The sequence below is a fragment of the Pyxicephalus adspersus genome, chromosome 2, assembly GCF_032062135.1.
Source record: "Pyxicephalus adspersus chromosome 2, UCB_Pads_2.0, whole genome shotgun sequence".
In the NCBI taxonomy this organism is placed as follows: Eukaryota; Metazoa; Chordata; class Amphibia; order Anura; family Pyxicephalidae; genus Pyxicephalus; species Pyxicephalus adspersus.
In genome coordinates, this window is record NC_092859.1 from 89,768,306 (window position 1) to 89,792,900 (window position 24,595).

General features: G+C 41.9%; 1 protein-coding gene across 3 annotated transcripts in view; it reads right to left on the bottom strand.

The window, feature by feature from the left end:
- The window catches only part of PPP1R12A (protein phosphatase 1 regulatory subunit 12A), a 59,416-nt gene extending 46,380 nt beyond the window's left edge, over positions 1-13,036 (bottom strand). The window contains exon 1 of one of the 3 annotated variants that reach the window (XM_072401421.1): positions 12,531-13,036. In XM_072401421.1, coding sequence (XP_072257522.1) covers positions 12,531-12,767 — 237 coding nt within the window. In that variant the 5' untranslated portion in view covers positions 12,768-13,036. The remainder of the gene's footprint in view (positions 1-12,530) is intronic. The other 2 variants (XM_072401419.1, XM_072401420.1) reach the window with 2 other exon arrangements.
- Positions 13,037-24,595: the final 11,559 nt, after the last annotated feature.

Below are 24,595 nucleotides of genomic sequence, written 5' to 3' on the forward strand. Positions count from 1 at the left end.
CCCTTTAAGTGTCCAAATTAGGGTTTCTCAACCAGAGTTTGTGAAACCCTGGGGGTTCATCCAGATTACTTGGGAGAGAAATCTGTGCCTCTCGGATTAGTTTAAACTACATCTGTCTTTTTTGGCCGAGTGACATCCTTCCTAATGAACACCACACTTATATACTGTAGGCTGTGAATATAGTAACTTTACTAGGGGTTCCCTGGAGACCTGAAAGTTATTTCAAGGGTTCCCCCCATGTTAAAAACACTAAGAAAGACTGCTCTTAAAGTTTCACTTTTGACTAAAGGGTAACACTGAGCTATAGTCACATTTAAATGCATGCAAATTCTTAGCGCATGCCTAAGATTGGTTCTTTAAATGTGTCCAATCATGTTGAGCCACACATACTCTACATAGCTCTTGAATAATCCAAAGGAAATTGTACAATCCTATGGTAATACAGAGGACTAGCTTTGCAAATGCCACACCTCATCTACAAATCCTGCTTGTGAATATATGACAGCAGCTCTGACTCACATGTACCATCTCCTTACAAGAGCAACCTGATCTGTCCTGTGCACCTGTTTACATTTTTACACTGGTGCCATCATTCCAAATGACATGTTCAGTGAATAGTCACAGATTTGTTTAATTTACAATGTAGAACAACAATGCTGTTATTTAGGATTTGTCCTATTAAACATAAGCTTTCGGATATGTTTACTACAAAAAAATGCGGTCTTTATATTTACTTTATAAACAGGACTTCTATAAATGATTTATAAAAGGCTCCTACCTTTAGCTTGCTCTTTTATAATTCTAGTAAACATAGGTAGTAAGATATATTTTACATGACTAGTACAATGAGGCTATGCTAGGACAGCTTTACCTTCAGCATTCTAAAAATTCAAAGAATTCTGGCTACTTGCCCATAATCTTGGTATAATGATTGACCTATCTCAAGGCCACAGGAATACATAACATGAAAAAAACTTGCAGCAACAGACAACAGCTTACAGTAAGCACACCTGAATTAACCATTTCAAAGTTTGCTTAGGTATGTTAAGTTTAGAATGCAACAAATTATTTTTATTAACAGATTACAGAAGAACTGATTGCATTCAGCCTACGTTCTGGTCAGAGACCACAATTCACCTCAACAAACAATATTAATCACAGCTTTTCTAGAACACTGAATTTAAAAAAAAAAAATCTTGACCAAATGTCTTAAATATTCATCTAAATCCATTGTCAGGAGACATAATAAATTGCAAATATTCTCTCTTCCTCAGACACAGGCATCTGCCCCAGCCGTAACGGTGATGGATGTCATGATTTTGCAAGAGGAGACAGGCTAGTATTAGTATTCTTTTGCATTTTTTTTTTTATACCGACACATCCTGTTACCACTGGCTAAAACGGATTCCTGCCAATAGAAGACTAACCCAACTAGTGCAAGATAATGTTTTTTCAAATTTACATATATAAAAAAAAAAAAACATACATTTTATGTACTATATATAATATATATATTACACACAAACACGTGTAAACAGGACCGTGTACTAAAGCCCAGTATGTCTAGGTGTATATTTCCCCACTTTGTACCCCTGGAAAATGGAATCGTCTAACAAGGTCACCATGCCAAAACAGAGACATGGCTGCCGTGCTTGAACTCAATGTATTGCCTGCCTCATCCTTTATCAATGCCATTGCTCTGAAATTATTTTTTTTTATCTCCAGCTACCCAAAAGTCTTTATTACTTTGGTCACCTGAATCATCTTTGTAGCATAAATCTATTCAGTCCCCCCCTTCATGTCGGAGACCTCTTTACCTTTCTCCCCACTATCATTTGTGTGCAGAGATCACCACTTTGAAGTCAGGCACAGTCTCTAGGACACTAGACCGTGTTTTTGTTTTTTTTTTAAACTTCTATGGCTCCACCAATTAGAAGATAGGGGGAAGCTCTAAATTTAGGACTTTAAAAGGAAGTGTATGATTCTTGTCCAATAGACCAGGCTCCTCTCGGACAAGAATCTGATGTCTACAGAGGTAGTTCAACGTCGTTCATGGATCTGTCCTGGCAGATTCACAAATGACTGCAATGGATGCAATGGAAGTAAAGGGAGAAGAGCGCAGCGTGGTGCCACTCCCTTGTTCTCCGCCCTCCCCATAGAACAGAAGGGCGCTGTATCATTTTACAGTCGTTTATTGCTGGAAATGATCTTGAAAGTTTCCAAAGACAAAAATCGAGCATGTTTACGCAGCCTAGGGTGGACCTATCAGCATATTAATTACTTTACATAAAAGGGTAGACAATACTTTTATGTAAGAAAAAAAATCGGAACAAGTGGTATTTTCTCCAAAAACAGGCTTTAAGCAAAGCTTAGTTTTACTTTAACAGGCAATCCTAAAACTATAAAAAGTGGCATTTACCTAAACTTGTTACCCAGGAGGTTTTTCCAGGCATAGGATCGTGACAACACTGTACACAGAGCTGTGCATGCGAGGGTTAGTGTACTTGGCAAAACAAGCTAACAGGCAAGTTTGATCAACATTATAAGTAACTTTACAAACTACTGACAGATTTTCTCATCATGGCATCCACTTCCGCACACTGCTTCATAGTGTCAACTGTACCATATTCATACCAAAAGTACATTTAAAAGTATCTTTTGTGTAACACCTAATTCTACCCTTGCATGGCAAAGCAACAAGTTACTTGTCTTCTCTTTATTCCTCTTATTGCTCTACTTAGCCAATGGGGTAAGGAGAGGAAGTCTTTTGCAATTACAAAGTCTCAGAATTTGTAGGCTACAGGCTCCGACCACAACCACCATGTGATGTGACAAAAGTGGTTCCTATTGATTGACCACTTAAGAGCTGTATTAGGGTGGAACAGAAGAGTGTCACCTCTTCTACACCTGGAAATATCATACATTCATGATGATTAAAGATGCAGGAAGAACTAAAAAGCAGGAAGGCTGATAGGAAAAGAGAACATCTAGAATAAAAGGAACATCAAATCTCCGTTGCAAGAACTTCCTTTTTTGATCATGCAAAGTTCCCACTATGCATTGCATTTTTTTCAAAGTGCACATTTTATCCATGTGCTCACAGTATCTTTTTACCAACATTAGTGGGAAAAAAACCTTGCCTGATCAATTTTCAACATTCTGCTCAAAAATAAATAGCAATCACAAAACGGCTAAATACACTAATGTTCCACTTTTAAGAATACATGATCAGGCAGGTCATTATTGCAGAAAAGGACAAGCAGTGTTTTCCCCAGATCTTTTAGCTGGGCGCACCACCTGGCATTTTTCAGTAACCACCTGGCTGTTTTTGGGTGATCACTGAAGAGTTTGGTCACAATCCAGTGGACGCCACCCACCTACAATTTCTTCCCAGTTGGCTTCTGGGTTCAATACTGACAATGTCTTCTCCGCAATCCCTCCTACCTGCTGGATCACAATTATCTGGGAAAAAGAGCGGCACATGAGCAGTGTCAGCTATGGTTGCCAGAATGCCCGGCAAAAAAGTAAGCCATGCCAGCCATTTTCTTTTGATGGTATTGTCCAAAACTGATCTTTGTGATGGACTAAATGTATTTGATGTACCATCCACTTGTTCAGTATTTAATCAATAGTATAATTGTTTTTACTATTAATTGTGGCTGAAATAACTGTGACGCACAAAGTGGTTAGCCATCTTTAGTCGATATTCTGCCACAAAAATAAATCGGACATAAATAATATTTACAATTATGTTTCCAGTTAACTGATCGTCTCAGTGGAAGATATTCCATCGTGTATCGCCAGCTTTAAACCAAACTCTTATATATTCCCATTTTAATAGGAACACCTCAACAGCTTGTTAACACAAACAGCTAATCAGCCAATCGCATTGCAGTAAACCAGTGTCGTTAGACATTGTAAAGACAGGCTGCTAAAACTGAGCCATTAGAATGAGCATGAACATGGCATGTTTGTTAGTGCCAGGTGGGCTGGTCTGAGTATTTCAATAATTGTTGATCTGCTGATATTTTAACAACCCATCTCTAAAGTTTAGAGAATGTGTGAGAAAGGCAAAATAATCCCGGATAGTGGCAGTTCACTGGGCAATAATGCCTTTTTGTTGATGCCACAGGTCAGAGGAGAACAGATACAATGGTTCAAGCCTTTGCTACAAACCAAGGTATGCAAAGAATATCACTGAATGCAAACACAATGAAGTTTGAAATGGCTACAGCAGCAGGAAACCATACTGGGTGGTGGAAAAGGAGGATCATTATCATGCATGTTCAGCCAACAAATCTGCAGCAACCATGTTATGCAATCATGCACCTTGTTGAATCTATGCCAAGAGGAAACAGTAGTTCAAAAAGCCAAATAATATACATAAATATATATACACACACACACACACACACACACCTTCCAAGCCTCTGCAAAATAATTGAAAGGTTTAGATGTAAAAATTTTATCAAAAAATCAAGCTTGAATACACTAGCCAGCAGACTTTTCTCCCTTGCTGGGAAGTTTTAAGTAGCCGGCTCTGCTAAAGGCTTTCATATACAGTTGTTGCTGCAAGGATAGAAACCTGTCTCTCGGAACAGAAGTGGGACATCCTTGCTTGTTTTTCTTTTCTTAAGGTGCGTACACACTTCCAATTTTTATCGTTCCAATCGAACGACGAACGATCGATTGGGCAAAAAATCGTTCGTAAAAAAGTAACCAACGACGCCGACGAACGAGGAAAGTCGCTGGAAACGAACGACCGGACCGACGGATCGGATTGGACGACGATCGTTGAACATCGTTCGTGTGTACGGTCGTTCGTTGATCGTCCATGACGTGAGCATGCGTGATGAACGAACGTCCGTTCACTTTCCTGTCGTGCACATAGTTCCTCTATCGCTCAAACGATCGTATCTATTGTGTGTACAATATCTACGAACGATCGTGTCGTTAACTCTATGTGCAGGATCGGTGCTATACGGTCTGTCGTATATATCGTGCATGAACGTTCGTCGTTCGCTTTCCAACGATAATAATTGGAAGAGTGTACGTAGCTTAAAACTCTTGAGAGTTTATCTTATCTACTTATATTTAGTACTTATCTGAGGTATATAGAACTTGTAGCAGTGGTATCTCTTATTCTGCATTTAATATTGCACAGAATGCATATTTTCCAGTAACCTGCTTGAGTGGAGAACGCTAGCAACGTGATGGGGACAGTAAAGAAGTGAAAAAAGATGGGGCAGGGATAGGAGGTGTTTGAACAGGGACAAAGGACAAAGGGCAAAAGGGGAAATAAATGGGAAGATATAGAGGAAGTGGGGAAGCAGGGCTGTGAAATAAGAGAACATTTTGTCCATTCCAGGTACATATTTGCTACTGACTCCACAGTACTGTGGTGAAGAATCCAAAATGAACCGAGTGGAGGACGAAGATGTGCACACTAAACCTTTAAATGACACAGGAATATAGTAGGAGCAATTGATATTTTCTGACTTAAATTGCAAACTCAGAGCTGTCATCTTTGTATCATTAGTCACTAATGTGGTATTAGCAGGTGAAGTGTTGGGACCTGACATGTACAAACTTGTAAAAGTTACAGACTTAAGAAGGGAATGGAAAAAGAACCAACACTTACACAATCAAAAAAAAGGTACTATCAGTGGATCAACAAATTTTTTATATGATAATGATAATTCCTTTCAATTTATAGCACCCAGAGCTATTTCAAGCCCCATCTCACTTGTGAACTGAAAAAAAAAAAAAAAAAAAAGGATGTACAGCAGGTCTTTTGCTGTCAGTAATTGAAGTCACACCTGAAACAAGCATGCAGATAACCAAGTGACAAGTTGTGTGGCTGCCTACACATTCTGGATCAGTGATTCAGAAGGTATTAAACACAGATGATGACATATTTAGTGATATTTCCACAATCATTCCAGGTCAAATGAATTCATTCATGTACAATCTATGCATGTTTCGTATTAAGCCAGGGATTCCCAACCACTTTGATTATTCTTAGCCTTTCAGACTGCCTCAGCCTTCTGTGTGTACACAAGGGAGAAGCCTTAAACAGAACACAGCTCATCATGCTAAATCTCCTCTAAAGGCCAGCCCTTCATTTTCCTGCCCACATCAGCAAGGATAAGGGAAGTGTCTGATAGCAGAAAAGACTAGAAAGGTAAATGCATGCATTTGTGTGTAAGGGCTTATTCCCACTGAGGCTGTTTTTTTCTCATAAAAACAATGCCGGTTGCTAAACATTGCATTCTGAGTATCACTCAGAAAAGATGTGCATGCTGCACTGAAAAATGCATTGTGCAGTAATGAATGCCAGTGCTTATACCACACAAAAATGCATTAGTACAACAGACTAGTGGGAATAAGCACTGTGTGAAACTATTACAGAAACTATGAGGTGGAGATTTACCTGAAAAGTTCTATTTCAGTCCCAGTTCACAATGCTTTGCTGGGTAAGCTTAAACGCAATATTAAGCATTGCATTAGGGCAGCCTGATCAAGATGTCCAATGCAAAAAAAAAATAAAATAAAATATATAAATATGCAGCATGTTGGGAAGCACAAGGCAATGCACTTAGGTGCGTCACAGAGATCTTAAAGTTTATCAAGAGGTGTCATGAAAAAAGTAGGAACCAGTAATACTTACCACTTCTACCAAAAGAGTTGTGCTTTAACTGCCAGGATTTAGATTGCAAAAGTGTTAGCTACAACTACTTGTGTAATTTGTCATTGGTATTCTTCCAGAACTACAATTTTTTTTACATTGTTCCAGTGTTTAATGATTCTAAAATAATTACTCTTTGATCCCTTCAAAAAAAACAGACAATTGTTTAAAACAGGGGTAGGCAAACTTTTATGGCCACTAGGCCCCTTCGGGGGTGGGTGGGAGTACATTAGGCCAGACTGAGTCACGGCGGTTCCGGCTTTTCCCAACGCCCCTTGGCAGATCCGTCCGGCAACCCAGGAGCCGCGGGTTGCCGGCCGGCATTAGGCCGGAACGAACTACTGGCTAGGCAGTATCTGGCCTAAAGGCCACAGTTTGCCGACCCCTGCTTTAAAACATACTTTCTGCCACTTACTAATGCTACCTGATAATGCTGATGTAGGAGCAAGATGATGACTACTACTACTACTCTGTTACTATTAGGGATATGAAAGCGGAGACTTTTGTATAACATCTATATACAGTCCGAAGGTGTTTTTTCCTTCTAGTCACTAGATTTTTAAGGCAAAAATAGTTCTTGCAGATGACATTGCTAAATGCCAAACAGAATGATCACTGTCTGATCACTGACGGATCACATACCAAAACAGTAGTCTACGATGCGCTCATTCTTTACTCCCAGGGAACAATGCTGTATCCCCAAGCGTCAATGTACTAATTTTACGATGACAAATCAGCCCAAGATGCTATCGCAGTTCTCTAATGGTAAGTTATAAAAAGACATGCTGCCACATTATATTGGAGATGCTCTGGAGATGGGTATATAAAATAAATACAGCTTACAGCTCTTTTAATAGGGACTCCAGCCACACATGAAATACTCCCTAATTTTGCCTCAATACAAATTAGAAACCTAAGCAAGCGTTTGGATTTAATGTTTTCCTGTCAGCTTTATTACATTTATAGACTATGAAAAAAAAGACATACGACCAATTCATTAAGTTAACAATGCAAAACAACCACTGAATGTGCTATAAAATTCTGGCCAGTATCTGAGCTGTAGTTCAACTAAGATCACGTTCACCTACATGGTTCGGAATGTTTGTGTACTTTTACACCCACCTCCACTGCTACAGCAGAGAGAACAGATACAGCATGATCTAAATGCAGCAGGGAGACTGAAAGGTAGATATGCATATTGAGTTAATGAAAAGGCAGCAAATGATCACTTCACTTTTATCTGAACATTTGGATTCCAATTTCAGAAGGACCCAAAAGTCAGAAGCAACAACTACAGTTTCACAACTGCAAAACATAATAGGTTCATTAAACCTGTTGTCAGCTCATTCAAATAATTGGTCTGCCTTAATGCACAGTAACAAAGGCAGCATAGATAGGTCAAACATGTGCATTATACTGCAATAAGTGAATCAGAGACTTTCCATTACTGAACAGTAAACAAGCACTGAACAATTGCACTTACTGCCTTCTGTAGCCATAGGCATTGTGGAGCAATTCATGCTGAAATGTTCAGGCATAAGCACTGGAAGTCATTCTCCCCTCACACCCTCAACACCCTTCTAATAAAAACCAAGTGCTGGCGCTCTGATAACAGAGAGCAGGGTGAGCGAAGCCCCTGGGAAAAACAATTACTTGCAGCACTTGTACTGTAAATTTAAAATATCAATGACAATTTACGAACATTGATGGAGACACTAATTTTTTCACACACGAACATAGATGAAGCTTTTGGAAGAAAAAAAAAGTGTTACCTAAAGACAAGACAATCATCTGTATATAGCCAGACATTGGTAGGGGAACTGACCCACTCTAAATGAGCTGACATAAGAGTATGACTCATTCCCTCTTACTCCACCTTCAAATATATCTGAGAAAAGGTTACAAGTCTGTCCTATTTTACTTCTCATTTTTTGACTGAGGCAGTACAAGTTTATGCACACTTCCAATAATCCTCAAAAGCCAATTTAATATATTACCTCTTACAGAAAGTAAATAAAAGCCACCCTATCGCCGTATTAAAAAAGCCTCAAGCATGCATCTTCCTGTGCAGCAAAAACAGGTATCCTGTGCTTTCTACGGCTTATGGTGCTAAATGCTGCCAAGTAGTGGTCCTCGGAAACCTTGTGATTAATAACAATTCCAGGAGTGTTGAGCCCCTGGGTCTGCTCTGCACTGGTTCCTCTTGCTGAATTTTATAATATTACAAGACACTGGGTTACGGTGGTCAGCAAGGATAAACAGCTGACGTTTGGTCAAGAGACTGGAGCTGAGCATCTTCAGAAATGCAGTCCCATGTACAATCCCACCGGCAGTACATATAGGATTACATGCATGCACAAATAACTGGATGTTAAGAGAAAACAAGCTACCCACACACAGAAAACCAAGGGCCAGATGCAAACAAATATGATTTAGGAAGAATTGCGCCTTCACTGGGCATAGCCAAGCCTTCTTATACCAGATATAGAAATGACTACACAGCATGGAAAGGGAAGTTCCCAGCGCCAAGCATGTGCCCTATAGATACTCTGAGAAGCATCTCTACAATATCTGATTGAAAAAGAGCTTTCAAACTGGGTGACAATTTGGGGTCACTTTATTAGGATGCTGTGACCTCATTATACATATAATGAACAGATGCCTTTAGTTATGTATTTGCAGAACTGAACCTGGTATAAACCATTTCCTAGGAATCAGGAATGATGAAGTGCTGGAAACTTACACATCCTGCAAATATCTAGGTTAGACTTAATTTTAATCCTCAATGCATCTCAGGCCTAGGCTGTATATTGGGCCTGAACTTCAGGCCAAGTGCAGATTAAACTCCACCCCATGAGAAACCTGACAAATTCTAAACTTTCAGTGGGCAGTACAACAATTGCATTTGAAGGACAGGGAAATCACGTATTTTAAGGAAATAGGGCTAACCTCAAGGACAAATGACGAAGTCCCATGAAAAGCCTGGGCCCCATGAACTTGAAAGACTTCCATGTATGCAAGTACAGCTCTTATCTTAAACCTAACTTTTTAGGGTGGATCACTTCAAAGACTGAAGGGAAAACTGCAGCCTCCTGGGATACTTACATCACATATTTCGTAAGGTTGCAGACTGCTCCTTCTGTGCATGCCTGAGATAGGGCATTATTCATAAGGGGTAATAGTGTTCAATCCAAAAAATGTTTTAAGCCTAAGAAGAAACAGGATGAATATTGAGGTGGGTGGCAGCCCCTGTATTGTGACTTCAGACTCTTCAGTAACCTCCCAAAAAGAGCCGTGTGGTTACTGAAAAGTGCCGGGTGGTGCGCCCAGCTAAAAGAGGCTGGGGAGAACACTGGGTTATCCTCCAAAGCAAAAACAAATGCTCAATCTCATACATGAGCAGCAAAAGATCAGCACTTGTGTTCTTTTACACTGGAAGAAGACATCAACCAAACTCACGCCTTTGCAGAGCATGATCGGGAGACAACAGGAATGAAGATGGCAGCATTGGACTGAATGGTGAGCCCTGGAAAGAAGGGAGCCAAGACAGAATGGGATTTGAATCAAGGGCTTATAACAAGTATAGTTAATTTTTATTTTATTTTTATGAAAGTTTCACCAACACAGCCAGACAAACAAAAATTTCAGGAGAGGCATCTGCAGTGTTTACAAACAGTAAGGCTTCTTTATGTTTAATAGCACTGGAAGGAAGTTTAAAGCAATCAGTCAGCAACTAGCTTTCATATTGGCAACATAAAAAAAAAAAATCTTAACATATATCATTGCAGCAGTACATCTAATGAAATGACTGAGCAAAGATCTGTGTTGTAACAGGAGGCCGAGACTCGGCACCTCATGCTTTATCTCCTATTGCTAACCTGCCCTTATTTGGCCAACACTGAGATTCCAATCAGCAGGACACAAACATACACAACACATTCATTTTATAGAAACCTTACAGCCAGCATTTCATAAACAAAACGCTCTAAAGTATTGGTGCCTGGAATACCAATACAGTATACCATTAACAACACAAGTTTGGACAAGTACCATAATGTTTTTTAAGACTTGAAACAGTGCAAATGCTGTTCAGATTTCACCATAACAATTCACTGGCATGTAGTGTAAATGAAAGTTCTGAGAAATGTAAATGTTGTTAAAGAATGGTGAATATTGTGAAACCCGTTACAATTACCCAGTAACCTAAGACGCTGCAAGTTACATGTGTTGTAAAACAATAGGACAAAAGCACATGTATTCTCCAAATGTCTTCACATAGACAGCAACCAATAAACACGTAAGTAACTTTTACACGACCTGTAACCTAATTATTCAAGTTCATCAAAACATGGAAATGACCACACAACTTACAAACCACAAAACTTACTTGTGTAAAACACATCAAAGCAAACAGCTAATACTAACAAGTTGGTAGCTTACTCCCTGCATGTACTGCAACCTAACCAAGACATTCTAGGAGATGGACTTATGATTCCCCTTCTATTGTGTGATACTGCCCTCACATCATAGATTGTAAGCTCTTTGGGGCAGGGTCCTCTCCTCCTGTGTCACTATCAGTCTGTCACTTGCAACCCCTATTTAATGTACATCGCTGCGTAATATGTTGGCACTATATAAATCATGTTTAAAATTATTAAAATTGATTGTTTTCACTAATTTCATTTAAAAAAGTGTGAATGTTTTGTGAACTCTATTTTTATGTCCCTAGGTATCTATTTCTGGAATTTTAGACACTGGTATAACAATGAAGCGTCACAGAACTAAGTATCATGAAGGGGAACAATGAAATCACACACTCCTATAGATCAGCAAAAACATTCATCTACATTAATGTAAAAACTATTTGTAAACACACCACACCTATCGTGACATTTCTTAGAAGGGTTTACAGAACCTGAATGACAACGAGCTGCTTCACTCGCTGCAATAAAAGTTATGTACAGTGCCACAGCTTCTCATTGTAACATGTTATAGCTAGGAGTCACATTCACCTCAACTTGTAATAATAGAGAAAAGTCCACAATCATGGGGGGCTATGGTTTAGGTGTCAGGAAGGGTTAAGGCTGGGTTCATGTGCAGATACATCCCTTCTGATCAATTCACAATTTATTAGCATTGACAGATTTGAAGGGAATCAGGAGGTAAAATGTACTTGTAATCAGAAGTTACTAATTGATCTTTCACTCCAGGATCTGTTCGGTAATCTGGGCTTTTGGTCAGACATAGACAAGCTGTATGACACATAAAGGGGATCTAGCAGCCATCACTTCTGACATTGGGGGTGCAGAGAGATGAATGCACACATACATGCGGTGTTATGGGGAACCTGAATGATCAATTTCACTGTCAGATGCAAAATCATTCATTTTGTGATTTTTAGATCTGTCCCCTGAAGGCTTCCTGTGCCAGAGACAACTATAACAGGTGAATCTCCCCACATTGGAAGAAATCATCTTACTTCCTGTTTCATCTCATGGTAAGGAAGTGAAGGGACATTTCCCTAAAGGTGCATAGACCGCAGAAAGGGGAAAGTTTTCACCCTTGCTGAGCTGTTCCGAGGAGTTTGGGCTGCTCATACACTTTACACGGATCGCCATGGCAGGTGGGGACACTGTTGTGGCTGATCAGGAAGCCCCATTCAATGAGTGACACACACCTGTACTGTAGATGGGCCTGTGACTGGGGCTGCCGGTGCTATGGCTGATCCCTGGCACAGTGTAAGGAGCGGGATCTCTGTGCCCCGGAATCATCACAGGCTCGGCATGAGGCCTAGCCCGGCACTGCCCGTATTAAGTGACCGGGGAAGGGGCAGCCGCCGTACCTGATGCAGGGCGGTGAGTCCGTCCACATTGGCGTAGTTGATGTCAGCCCCCCGGTCCAGCAGCTTAAACACCTCCTCGCTGTCCCCGCTGGAGCAGGCGGCCAGGAACACGGCCCCATCGTCGAACTTCACCTTGCTTTTCTTCCGCTTGATGACGTTCGGCTCGAGGTCGGTCTCCGAGCCTATCCAGCGTTTCAGCTGTTCGTTCCTCTTCTGCTTGGCGTCCGCCATCTTCATTCCCTCCCCCCTCCCAGCCCCGGGTGCTGCCCTCCCTATACGCGGCTGTTCTCCGTTCCTCCCGTGTGCCTGGGGCTTCCGGAGGCCTCTCTATCGCCTCGGTGACTGTGTCTCGGCCGGCTCCGGGGCCCACACCCAACTTCTCCTCACTGTCACACAGACGTCCGCAGGCCCCGACCGGCTGCGCAGACACGACGCGCGCCCGCGACCCTCATCTACATGTTCTCGCGAGAACGCGGACGACGGGATATATGGACAGCCGTGCTGAAATGGCTCACCGCCACCGCCTCTGGATCAGGGAGGAGCTTCGGCAGGGCAGGAGAGCAGCGACTGGCTGCGCGGACCCTGACGTCATATCTGCCTTGTTTGGAGGGGGATGAGTTGTTACTTGTAGTAAGTGGAGGCAGCTCGGTGTCCGGGGGGGCGGCCAGCTGATCGTCAGACTCCGGAGGACACTTCGTCACTGCTTTCCCACACACACACTGCTCTGCTGGGAATATGATGGAAAACAACAAATCCCATAACATTGTGCTGGTCATATGATCACACAGAAACATTCACCGTGTATGATTCACAGAATAATGACTGCCATGTTTGTAAATAAAAGCCTCCTCGTCGTCCTTTGCTGCATGTCAGTGGTGCTGATCTCTTGCAGACACTTCCTGGCTAAATGCAAAGCATCTGCCTTGGGATTTCTTAGGTCAAGGTTTCATGAGAATGACAATAATTCACATCGGCTTAAAGAGGAACTAAACTTTAAAATAAAATGAGAGCAGGCAGCCCACAAAGTTATCTCCTAGCTCCAACACTTCTATTATTCATGGGTGAATGACAGCCAGGAACATCCACTTCCTGATGGCCGGGCTGTCATGGGCACGCCCACTAGGAGGATGACATCGCCACATGCTTACAGAATGGCAATTGTATATCATGTGAGCTGTGCCAAGTCCAGGAGGAAGGTCCATTCACAGAAAAAGGCCCCTAATATCACCAGACTGGTGGACCACTGAGTTTATCGTATACATAAAGGTGGTTAAAACATATGTTGGAGAGATCTAACACAAGATCACCTTGAAATTAAAACAATCTACCCCACAAAATCACAACAGAGCCCCAGGGCAGAGAAAGGATAAAGCTCCATTCAGATTTTTATTGATGTTACATTGGGAAGATTTACCCTATTTCATGTCCCATTGACTGGGTGTCACAAGAACAGCATACAATTTAGGATATCCTTGCAGAGGTACACTTTATCAACCCAGTCTTTAAAATGTATCTTGATTCAGTGTGCTCCAAGCCTTCTCACTGCTCATGTCCCCCACAATCTTCTCCTACTGACTAATTTGCCCCCCTCCAGGTGTTTTACTTCAACTGTCCTCTCTCTCTCTGACCATCTGTCCCTGGCACTGGGGTGTAGTCGTTAAAAAAGGAGAGGGGGCACGGTACTATCCATGTGCCCCCTTTCTGACCCCGTGGGGGGGGGGGTGGACTAGCTAGAGCCGCAGACCACCAAAGAATTATTTTCAAAATAAGAGTGGGCACACGTGCCAATTCCCAAAACAGCGTTTCCATCTGTGTTTAGCCCCACTACACCCCTGCTTGGCACCCTTAGGCTGCATATTTGTCCCTACACTAGTTGAAGATAATCCATCGCCCAGATAATTGTTCGCTCACTGACCATCTCTCTTGGTCCCCTCTTTTTTACTCTTTATATCATAAAACCAAATTTTCCAATCTCCCATTTCTTTTAATAAAGAACAAGCTTCTGCACATTTCATGGCTGGCAGCATTGAGTTATACTGATGATGATCGATGCCACCCCCATTCAAATTCTATAGGTTTGCCATGGGGAGAAGCCACTTGTATTATCTCCGCTAAGACACCAGCATGAGGAAGTGGTAAGTGCTCTGCAAGAGCCCTACCCTCTTATTCTGTAATCCATTCCCTCATCTCGCCTCCCAGTACTCCCTAATCCACTTAGTACTCCCTTTCTCTCAAATCCAGTACCCTCCCCTCATCTCAACTAATGTGACTTTACTTTTATACATAGGTTCAAGTCAGTCCTGAAATCCCAACGGGTTTTGCAAAACTTGCTTCTTCCGGGGATGTAGGTAGTCATGTATCCGTTAACTGAGAAGGGACGAAAAGTATAAATTATAGAGCTAGGATATATAGTCATGGTCAATGTAATACTAAAAGTTATATGGCATATCAGCTGAATACCCCAATGATTGGACCAAAGACAAGTATGGATGAATGTCATGTTTATGAGTATACTTTAAGGAAAAACCTAATATTTCAATGTTTACTTCTCCTCTCCAATAAAAGAGGATTTCACAATATGATTCAGCCAAAGCCAAATCCAAGCCACATTTCAACACTTTATTACCAATGTTTTCTGAGACCTCTTAGAAAGGTTACAAGTCTGTGTCCTATTTTACTTCTCATTTTTTGACTGAGGCAGTACAAGTTTATGCACACTTCCAATAATCCTCAAAAGCCAATTTAATATATTACCTCTTACAGAAAGTAAATAAAAGCCACCCTATCGCCGTATTAAAAAAGCCTCAAGCATGCATCTTCCTGTGCAGCAAAAACAGGTATCCTGTGCTTTCTACGGCTTATGGTGCTAAATGCTGCCAAGTAGTGGTCCTCGGAAACCTTGTGATTAATAACAATTCCAGGAGTGTTGAGCCCCTGGGTCTGCTCTGCACTGGTTCCTCTTGCTGAATTTTATAATATTACAAGACACTGGGTTACGGTGGTCAGCAAGGATAAACAGCTGACGTTTGGTCAAGAGACTGGAGCTGAGCATCTTCAGAAATGCAGTCCCATGTACAATCCCACCGGCAGTACATATAGGATTACATGCATGCACAAATAACTGGATGTTAAGAGAAAACAAGCTACCCACACACAGAAAACCAAGGGCCAGATGCAAACAAATATGATTTAGGAAGAATTGCGCCTTCACTGGGCATAGCCAAGCCTTCTTATACCAGATATAGAAATGACTACACAGCATGGAAAGGGAAGTTCCCAGCGCCAAGCATGTGCCCTATAGATACTCTGAGAAGCATCTCTACAATATCTGATTGAAAAAGAGCTTTCAAACTGGGTGACAATTTGGGGTCACTTTATTAGGATGCTGTGACCTCATTATACATATAATGAACAGATGCCTTTAGTTATGTATTTGCAGAACTGAACCTGGTATAAACCATTTCCTAGGAATCAGGAATGATGAAGTGCTGGAAACTTACACATCCTGCAAATATCTAGGTTAGACTTAATTTTAATCCTCAATGCATCTCAGGCCTAGGCTGTATATTGGGCCTGAACTTCAGGCCAAGTGCAGATTAAACTCCACCCCATGAGAAACCTGACAAATTCTAAACTTTCAGTGGGCAGTACAACAATTGCATTTGAAGGACAGGGAAATCACGTATTTTAAGGAAATAGGGCTAACCTCAAGGACAAATGACGAAGTCCCATGAAAAGCCTGGGCCCCATGAACTTGAAAGACTTCCATGTATGCAAGTACAGCTCTTATCTTAAACCTAACTTTTTAGGGTGGATCACTTCAAAGACTGAAGGGAAAACTGCAGCCTCCTGGGATACTTACATCACATATTTCGTAAGGTTGCAGACTGCTCCTTCTGTGCATGCCTGAGATAGGGCATTATTCATAAGGGGTAATAGTGTTCAATCCAAAAAAATGTTTTAAGCCTAAGAAGAAACAGGATGAATATTGAGGTGGGTGGCAGCCCCTGTATTGTGACTTCAGACTCTTCAGTAACCTCCCAAAAATAGCCGTGTGGTTACTGAAAAGTGCCGGGTGGTGCGCCCAGCTAAAAGAGGCTGGGGAGAACACTGGGTTATCCTCCAAAGCAAAAACAAATGCTCAATCTCATACATGAGCAGCAAAAGATCAGCACTTGTGTTCTTTTACACTGGAAGAAGACATCAACCAAACTCACGCCTTTGCAGAGCATGATCGGGAGACAACAGGAATGAAGATGGCAGCATTGGACTGAATGGTGAGCCCTGGAAAGAAGGGAGCCAAGACAGAATGGGATTTGAATCAAGGGCTTATAACAAGTATAGTTAATTTTTATTTTATTTTTATGAAAGTTTCACCAACACAGCCAGACAAACAAAAATTTCAGGAGAGGCATCTGCAGTGTTTACAAACAGTAAGGCTTCTTTATGTTTAATAGCACTGGAAGGAAGTTTAAAGCAATCAGTCAGCAACTAGCTTTCATATTGGCAACATAAAAAAAAAAAATCTTAACATATATCATTGCAGCAGTACATCTAATGAAATGACTGAGCAAAGATCTGTGTTGTAACAGGAGGCCGAGACTCGGCACCTCATGCTTTATCTCCTATTGCTAACCTGCCCTTATTTGGCCAACACTGAGATTCCAATCAGCAGGACACAAACATACACAACACATTCATTTTATAGAAACCTTACAGCCAGCATTTCATAAACAAAACGCTCTAAAGTATTGGTGCCTGGAATACCAATACAGTATACCATTAACAACACAAGTTTGGACAAGTACCATAATGTTTTTTAAGACTTGAAACAGTGCAAATGCTGTTCAGATTTCACCTTAACAATTCACTGGCATGTAGTGTAAATGAAAGTTCTGAGAAATGTAAATGTTGTTAAAGAATGGTGAATATTGTGAAACCCGTTACAATTACCCAGTAACCTAAGACGCTGCAAGTTACATGTGTTGTAAAACAATAGGACAAAAGCACATGTATTCTCCAAATGTCTTCACATAGACAGCAACCAATAAACACGTAAGTAACTTTTACACGACCTGTAACCTAATTATTCAAGTTCATCAAAACATGGAAATGACCACACAACTTACAAACCACAAAACTTACTTGTGTAAAACACATCAAAGCAAACAGCTAATACTAACAAGTTGGTAGCTTACTCCCTGCATGTACTGCAACCTAACCAAGACATTCTAGGAGATGGACTTATGATTCCCCTTCTATTGTGTGATACTGCCCTCACATCATAGATTGTAAGCTCTTTGGGGCAGGGTCCTCTCCTCCTGTGTCACTATCAGTCTGTCACTTGCAACCCCTATTTAATGTACATCGCTGCGTAATATGTTGGCACTATATAAATCATGTTTAAAATTATTAAAATTGATTGTTTTCACTAATTTCATTTAAAAAAGTGTGAATGTTTTGTGAACTCTATTTTTATGTCCCTAGGTATCTATTTCTGGAATTTTAGACACTGGTATAACAATGAAGCGTCACAGAACTAAGTATCATGAAGGGGAACAATGAAATCACACACTCCTATAGATCAGCAAAAACATTCATCTACATTAATGTAAAAACTATTTGTAAACACACCACACCTATCGTGACATTTCTTAGAAGGGTTTACAGAACCTGAATGACAACGAGCTGCTTCACTCGCTGCAATAAAAGTTATGTACAGTGCCACAGCTTCTCATTGTAACATGTTATAGCTAGGAGTCACATTCACCTCAACTTGTAATAATAGAGAAAAGTCCACAATCATGGGGGGCTATGGTTTAGGTGTCAGGAAGGGTTAAGGCTGGGTTCATGTGCAGATACATCCCTTCTGATCAATTCACAATTTATTAGCATTGACAGATTTGAAGGGAATCAGGAGGTAAAATGTACTTGTAATCAGAAGTTACTAATTGATCTTTCACTCCAGGATCTGTTCGGTAATCTGGGCTTTTGGTCAGACATAGACAAGCTGTATGACACATAAAGGGGATCTAGCAGCCATCACTTCTGACATTGGGGGTGCAGAGAGATGAATGCACACATACATGCGGTGTTATGGGGAACCTGAATGATCAATTTCACTGTCAGATGCAAAATCATTCATTTTGTGATTTTTAGATCTGTCCCCTGAAGGCTTCCTGTGCCAGAGACAACTATAACAGGTGAATCTCCCCACATTGGAAGAAATCATCTTACTTCCTGTTTCATCTCATGGTAAGGAAGTGAAGGGACATTTCCCTAAAGGTGCATAGACCGCAGAAAGGGGAAAGTTTTCACCCTTGCTGAGCTGTTCCGAGGAGTTTGGGCTGCTCATACACTTTACACGGATCGCCATGGCAGGTGGGGACACTGTTGTGGCTGATCAGGAAGCCCCATTCAATGAGTGACACACACCTGTACTGTAGATGGGCCTGTGACTGGGGCTGCCGGTGCTATGGCTGATCCCTGGCACAGTGTAAGGAGCGGGATCTCTGTGCCCCGGAATCATCACAGGCTCGGCATGAGGCCTAGCCCGGCACTGCCCGTATTAAGTGACCGGGGAAAGGGCAGCCGCCGTACCTGATGCAGGGCGGTGAGTCCGTCCACATTGGCGTAGTTGATGTCAGCCCCCCGGTCCAGCAGCTTAAACACCTCCTCGCTGTCCCCGCTGGAGCAGGCGGCCAGGAACACGGCCCCATCGTCGAACTTCACCTTGCTTTTCTTCCGCTTGATGACGTTCGGCTCGAGGTCGGTCTCCGAGCCTATCCAGCGTTTCAGCTGTTCGTTCCTCTTCTGCTTGGCGTCCGCCATCTTCATTCCCTCCCCCCTCCCAGCCCCGGGTGCTGCCCTCCCTATACGCGGCTGTTCTCCGTTCCTCCCGTGTGCCTGGGGCTTCCGGAGGCCTCTCTATCGCCTCGGTGACTGTGTCTCGGCCGGCTCCGGGGCCCACACCCAACTTCTCCTCACTGTCACACAGACGTCCGCAGGCCCCGACCGGCTGCGCAGACACGACGCGCGCCCGCGACCCTCATCTACATGTTCTCGCGAGAACGCGGACGACGGGATATATGGACAGCCGTGCTGAAATGGCTCACCGCCACCGCCTCTGGATCAGGGAGGAGCTTCGGCAGGGCAGGAGAGCAGCGACTGGCTGCGCGGACCCTGACGTCATATCTGCCTTGTTTGGAGGGGGATGAGTTGTTACTTGTAGTAAGTGGAGGCAGCTCGGTGTCCGGGGGGGCGGCCAGCTGATCGTCAGACTCCGGAGGACACTTCGTCACTGCTTTCCCACACACACACTGCTCTGCTGGGAATATGATGGAAAACAACAAATCCCATAACATTGTGCTGGTCATATGATCACACAGAAACATTCACCGTGTATGATTCACAGAATAATGACTGCCATGTTTGTAAATAAAAGCCTCCTCGTCGTCCTTTGCTGCATGTCAGTGGTGCTGATCTCTTGCAGACACTTCCTGGCTAAATGCAAAGCATCTGCCTTGGGATTTCTTAGGTCAAGGTTTCATGAGAATGACAATAATTCACATCGGCTTAAAGAGGAACTAAACTTTAAAATAAAATGAGAGCAGGCAGCCCACAAAGTTATCTCCTAGCTCCAACACTTCTATTATTCATGGGTGAATGACAGCCAGGAACATCCACTTCCTGATGGCCAGGCTGTCATGGGCACGCCCACTAGGAGGATGACATCGCCACATGCTTACAGAATGGCAATTGTATATCATGTGAGCTGTGCCAAGTCCAGGAGGAAGGTCCATTCACTGTCAAAGGCCCCTAATATCACCAGACTGGTGGACCACTGAGTTTATAGTATACATAAAGGTGGTTAAAACATATGTTGGCGAGATCTAACACAAGATCACCTTGAAATTAAAACAATCTACCCCACAAAATCACAACAGAGCCCCAGGGCAGAGAAAGGATAAAGCTCCATTCAGATTTTTATTGATGTTACATTGGGAAGATTTACCCTATTTCATGTCCCATTGACTGGGTGTCACAAGAACAGCATACAATTTAGGATATCCTTGCAGAGGTACACTTTATCAACCCAGTCTTTAAAATGTATCTTGATTCAGTGTGCTCCAAGCCTTCTCACTGCTCATGTCCCCCACAATCTTCTCCTACTGACTAATTTGCCCCCCTCCAGGTGTTTTACTTCAACTGTCCTCTCTCTCTCTGACCATCTGTCCCTGGCACTGGGGTGTAGTCGTTAAAAAAGGAGAGGGGGCACGGTACTATCCATGTGCCCCCTTTCTGACCCCGTGGGGGGGGGGGTGGACTAGCTAGAGCCGCAGACCACCAAAGAATTATTTTCAAAATAAGAGTGGGCACACGTGCCAATTCCCAAAACAGCGTTTCCATCTGTGTTTAGCCCCACTACACCCCTGCTTGGCACCCTTAGGCTGCATATTTGTCCCTACACTAGTTGAAGATAATCCATCGCCCAGATAATTGTTCGCTCACTGACCATCTCTCTTGGTCCCCTCTTTTTTACTCTTTATATCATAAAACCAAATTTTCCAATCTCCCATTTCTTTTAATAAAGAACAAGCTTCTGCACATTTCATGGCTGGCAGCATTGAGTTATACTGATGATGATCGATGCCACCCCCATTCAAATTCTATAGGTTTGCCATGGGGAGAAGCCACTTGTATTATCTCCGCTAAGACACCAGCATGAGGAAGTGGTAAGTGCTCTGCAAGAGCCCTACCCTCTTATTCTGTAATCCATTCCCTCATCTCGCCTCCCAGTACTCCCTAATCCACTTAGTACTCCCTTTCTCTCAAATCCAGTACCCTCCCCTCATCTCAACTAATGTGACTTTACTTTTATACATAGGTTCAAGTCAGTCCTGAAATCCCAACGGGTTTTGCAAAACTTGCTTCTTCCGGGGATGTAGGTAGTCATGTATCCGTTAACTGAGAAGGGACGAAAAGTATAAATTATAGAGCTAGGATATATAGTCATGGTCAATGTAATACTAAAAGTTATATGGCATATCAGCTGAATACCCCAATGATTGGACCAAAGACAAGTATGGATGAATGTCATGTTTATGAGTATACTTTAAGGAAAAACCTAATATTTCAATGTTTACTTCTCCTCTCCAATAAAAGAGGATTTCACAATATGATTCAGCCAAAGCCAAATCCAAGCCACATTTCAACACTTTATTACCAATGTTTTCTGAGACCTCTTAGATGATATCATTGTTTTCTTCATAGACAACATCATTTTCTCTTTCCTAAGACTCCAAATTAACTTTTTACTGTGAACAGCACTGGATTTTGATGCCCAAATAAAAAAAATAAATCTGAATTTGTGGTTAAGGCCTTTTTGTCGAGTCTTTAAAAGTAAGGTTTGTAATTCTTTACTGACCAGAATCTACAAACATGAAAGAGGGTCAGCGAAAATGAACATAAAATTCTTTTCAACAATCCCAGTCCACATTTGATGGCCACAAGCTCTATTGCACATCTACCTAGCTACATGCTACATGAAGCAGATCTAAAGTCAAACCGTTAAATTCCTGGTCTTTTCAGTACTGGTGACGGCAATTAACAAAAATTATGGAGGGAGAATCTACAAACTTAGATATTCTTTAACTATTTATTCTATAATATGGTGATTTGTTATCTACAACAATTTCTGTCCTAACCCACAGATTTTGCAGCAACATTTCTTCACCTGGTTCGTATTTTTATTCAATAGGAGCAACAATAAATACATTCAAATGTAAACAGTGTTTAATTGTCGGAGCAGGAGATAGAATTGTTATATATTGAAATAGGGGAACCTAAAATGTCCTTATTTTGCAAAATAACTGTAGCCCAGTTAAAGAGGAAATAAACTTAAAAGTCCCCCAAAACACAAAAAAAATACACTTACCTTCAGTTACGCAGGACAGTCAGTCGGTCCAGAGGTTTCTTCCATCGAGTCCCGCGTCTTTTCGGTATCCGTCTTCGGGCCATCTTCTCCTCTTCTTTCTGCTTCTACCTACGTCACCCAACCCAGGAGCGAGATAGGTGACATAGGAGGTGACGTAGAAGGGAAAAAAACTTGCCGATCTCTGCGCATGCATTTTTTTCCCTTTTGTCGAAAGGGCTCCTTCTGTGCATTGTCTGAGATGCTCGGGCATGTGCAGCAGGAGCAACCAAGAGCCTCCCGGGATGCGTGACGTAGGTATCCCGGGAGGCTTTGCGCTCCTATTCAAGGGTGTTGCACTTAAGAAAAAAAAACAGAATTTTTACCTTACATAAAAGGGTTGTCTACCCCTGTATGTAAACTGAAAATTCTGAGTTTAGGTACGCTTTAGGGCAAGATGGCTACCACCAGTTTAATTTTACAGACCTATTAAAGCAGACCGAAACTCAACATTTTCACTTTACATAAAAGGGTAGACAACCCTGATATGTAAAGGAGAAATGTGAATTATTTTTTTAAGTGCAACACCTTGCTGCGGTGATCAAGACTGAATGGGAGCGCAGAGCCTCTCGGGATACTTACGTCACGGATCACGTGAGGCTCTTGGCACTCTTTCTGTGCATGCTGCAATCTAGGACATGCGCAGAAGGGGCATTTTTTCTATTAGGGGAAAGTGATGCTGATCCAACGCAAGCGCAGTGAGATTGTCTCTCTTTTTTTCCCCCTTTACAGCGGGCTACATCACCCGATTGGGTGACATGCCAGGAAAACAAAAAGAAGACGGAAGAGAAGACTAAAGATGGCGGCACCTGACTCTTCCTAAGCGCTGGGAAGGAGAGGAATTCCAGGACAGCGCAAGACTAGATAGGGGGAAGGACCAACGCCATCAAGGGATTAATGGATTCAAGTGTGTTTGTTTTCAGTTTAGTTCTGCTTTAAAGTTTAGGGTAAATGTTTTCTATACATATACATGTGTTGTGCAGGGGGATAGTAAGTTCAGCATCTTACTAATTATTTTTCTAACGCACCCCTCCACCCAGAAGTGTTGGTCTGGGTGCCTTGTAACGCTCACTGGTTCCTCCTGCCAACTTCCATGTCACCGGATGTCGTAGAACACAGTAGTGATGTGGAGGTTGGCAGCAGGAACCAGTAAGTTTTGCAGGGAATCAAGATGATCAACACTCCTCAAAGTGTTGAGGACTTTATAGAAAGATTTCTCTAAATAGAGCAGTAATCTGGTGATGCAGTCAGCTGTTTTATAGGTAGACCCAAATGCGATTTTTTTAATTAACACTGCTGTTTTAAGAGATTATTGTCATTTGAAATTTAATTTAGCATGGTACTTTTTACACTAGTTTTCAGGAACCTTATGGTTTTAGTAATGGGATCTCTTTGATTGTCTTTTACCTTCTCATAGTGCCTGTTTGCCTTTTAAAAGGAACATTGGTATTTGTGTAGGGTGGGGGATGTCATTATTTTCCCTTGAGGGCTTCCCTGTGTGGTTGATTGGTGGATTTCAGGAGAAGTGTTGTGGTATAGAACCTTGGAAACCTGGAAGGTTAAAGGAATGTCCTGAACGAACATTAGCCCAGGTTTGCTTTAAAATGAATCTGAGCGGATTTCTTGTTTTAAACTTCAAATTTTGCTTTCCCTCAATAGGAAATCTTGAAAAGCTGAAAAATAATATATCTATATATAAAGAAAATATTTACGGTAGTTGTTTTGTACATATTACCATTTCCTTGTGTTATTGTCTGGACTGAAAAGAAAAAGAATAAATCTAATACAAAAAGTTCCAGCATTTAATGCAACTAGCAAAGTGTATGTTTTAGACTTTTTATTTCTCATCCTTTACAAGTTTCTTCTAAACACTTTGTTGTAAAAGGCCCATTTACAATAGTACTAGATGAAGGAGGGATCAGATTAGTGGCTCATCCCTTACTTGAATGACAGCTCTGTACAAGGTTTCAGTCAAAGGTGGCAGCTGCAAAATACATACCTGTAACTACAGATGAGCTGTCGCTTAAGGTTATCAATAGTACTCTGGGAAATAGTTGGCACAAACACACATGTGCTCATACACACATGTGCT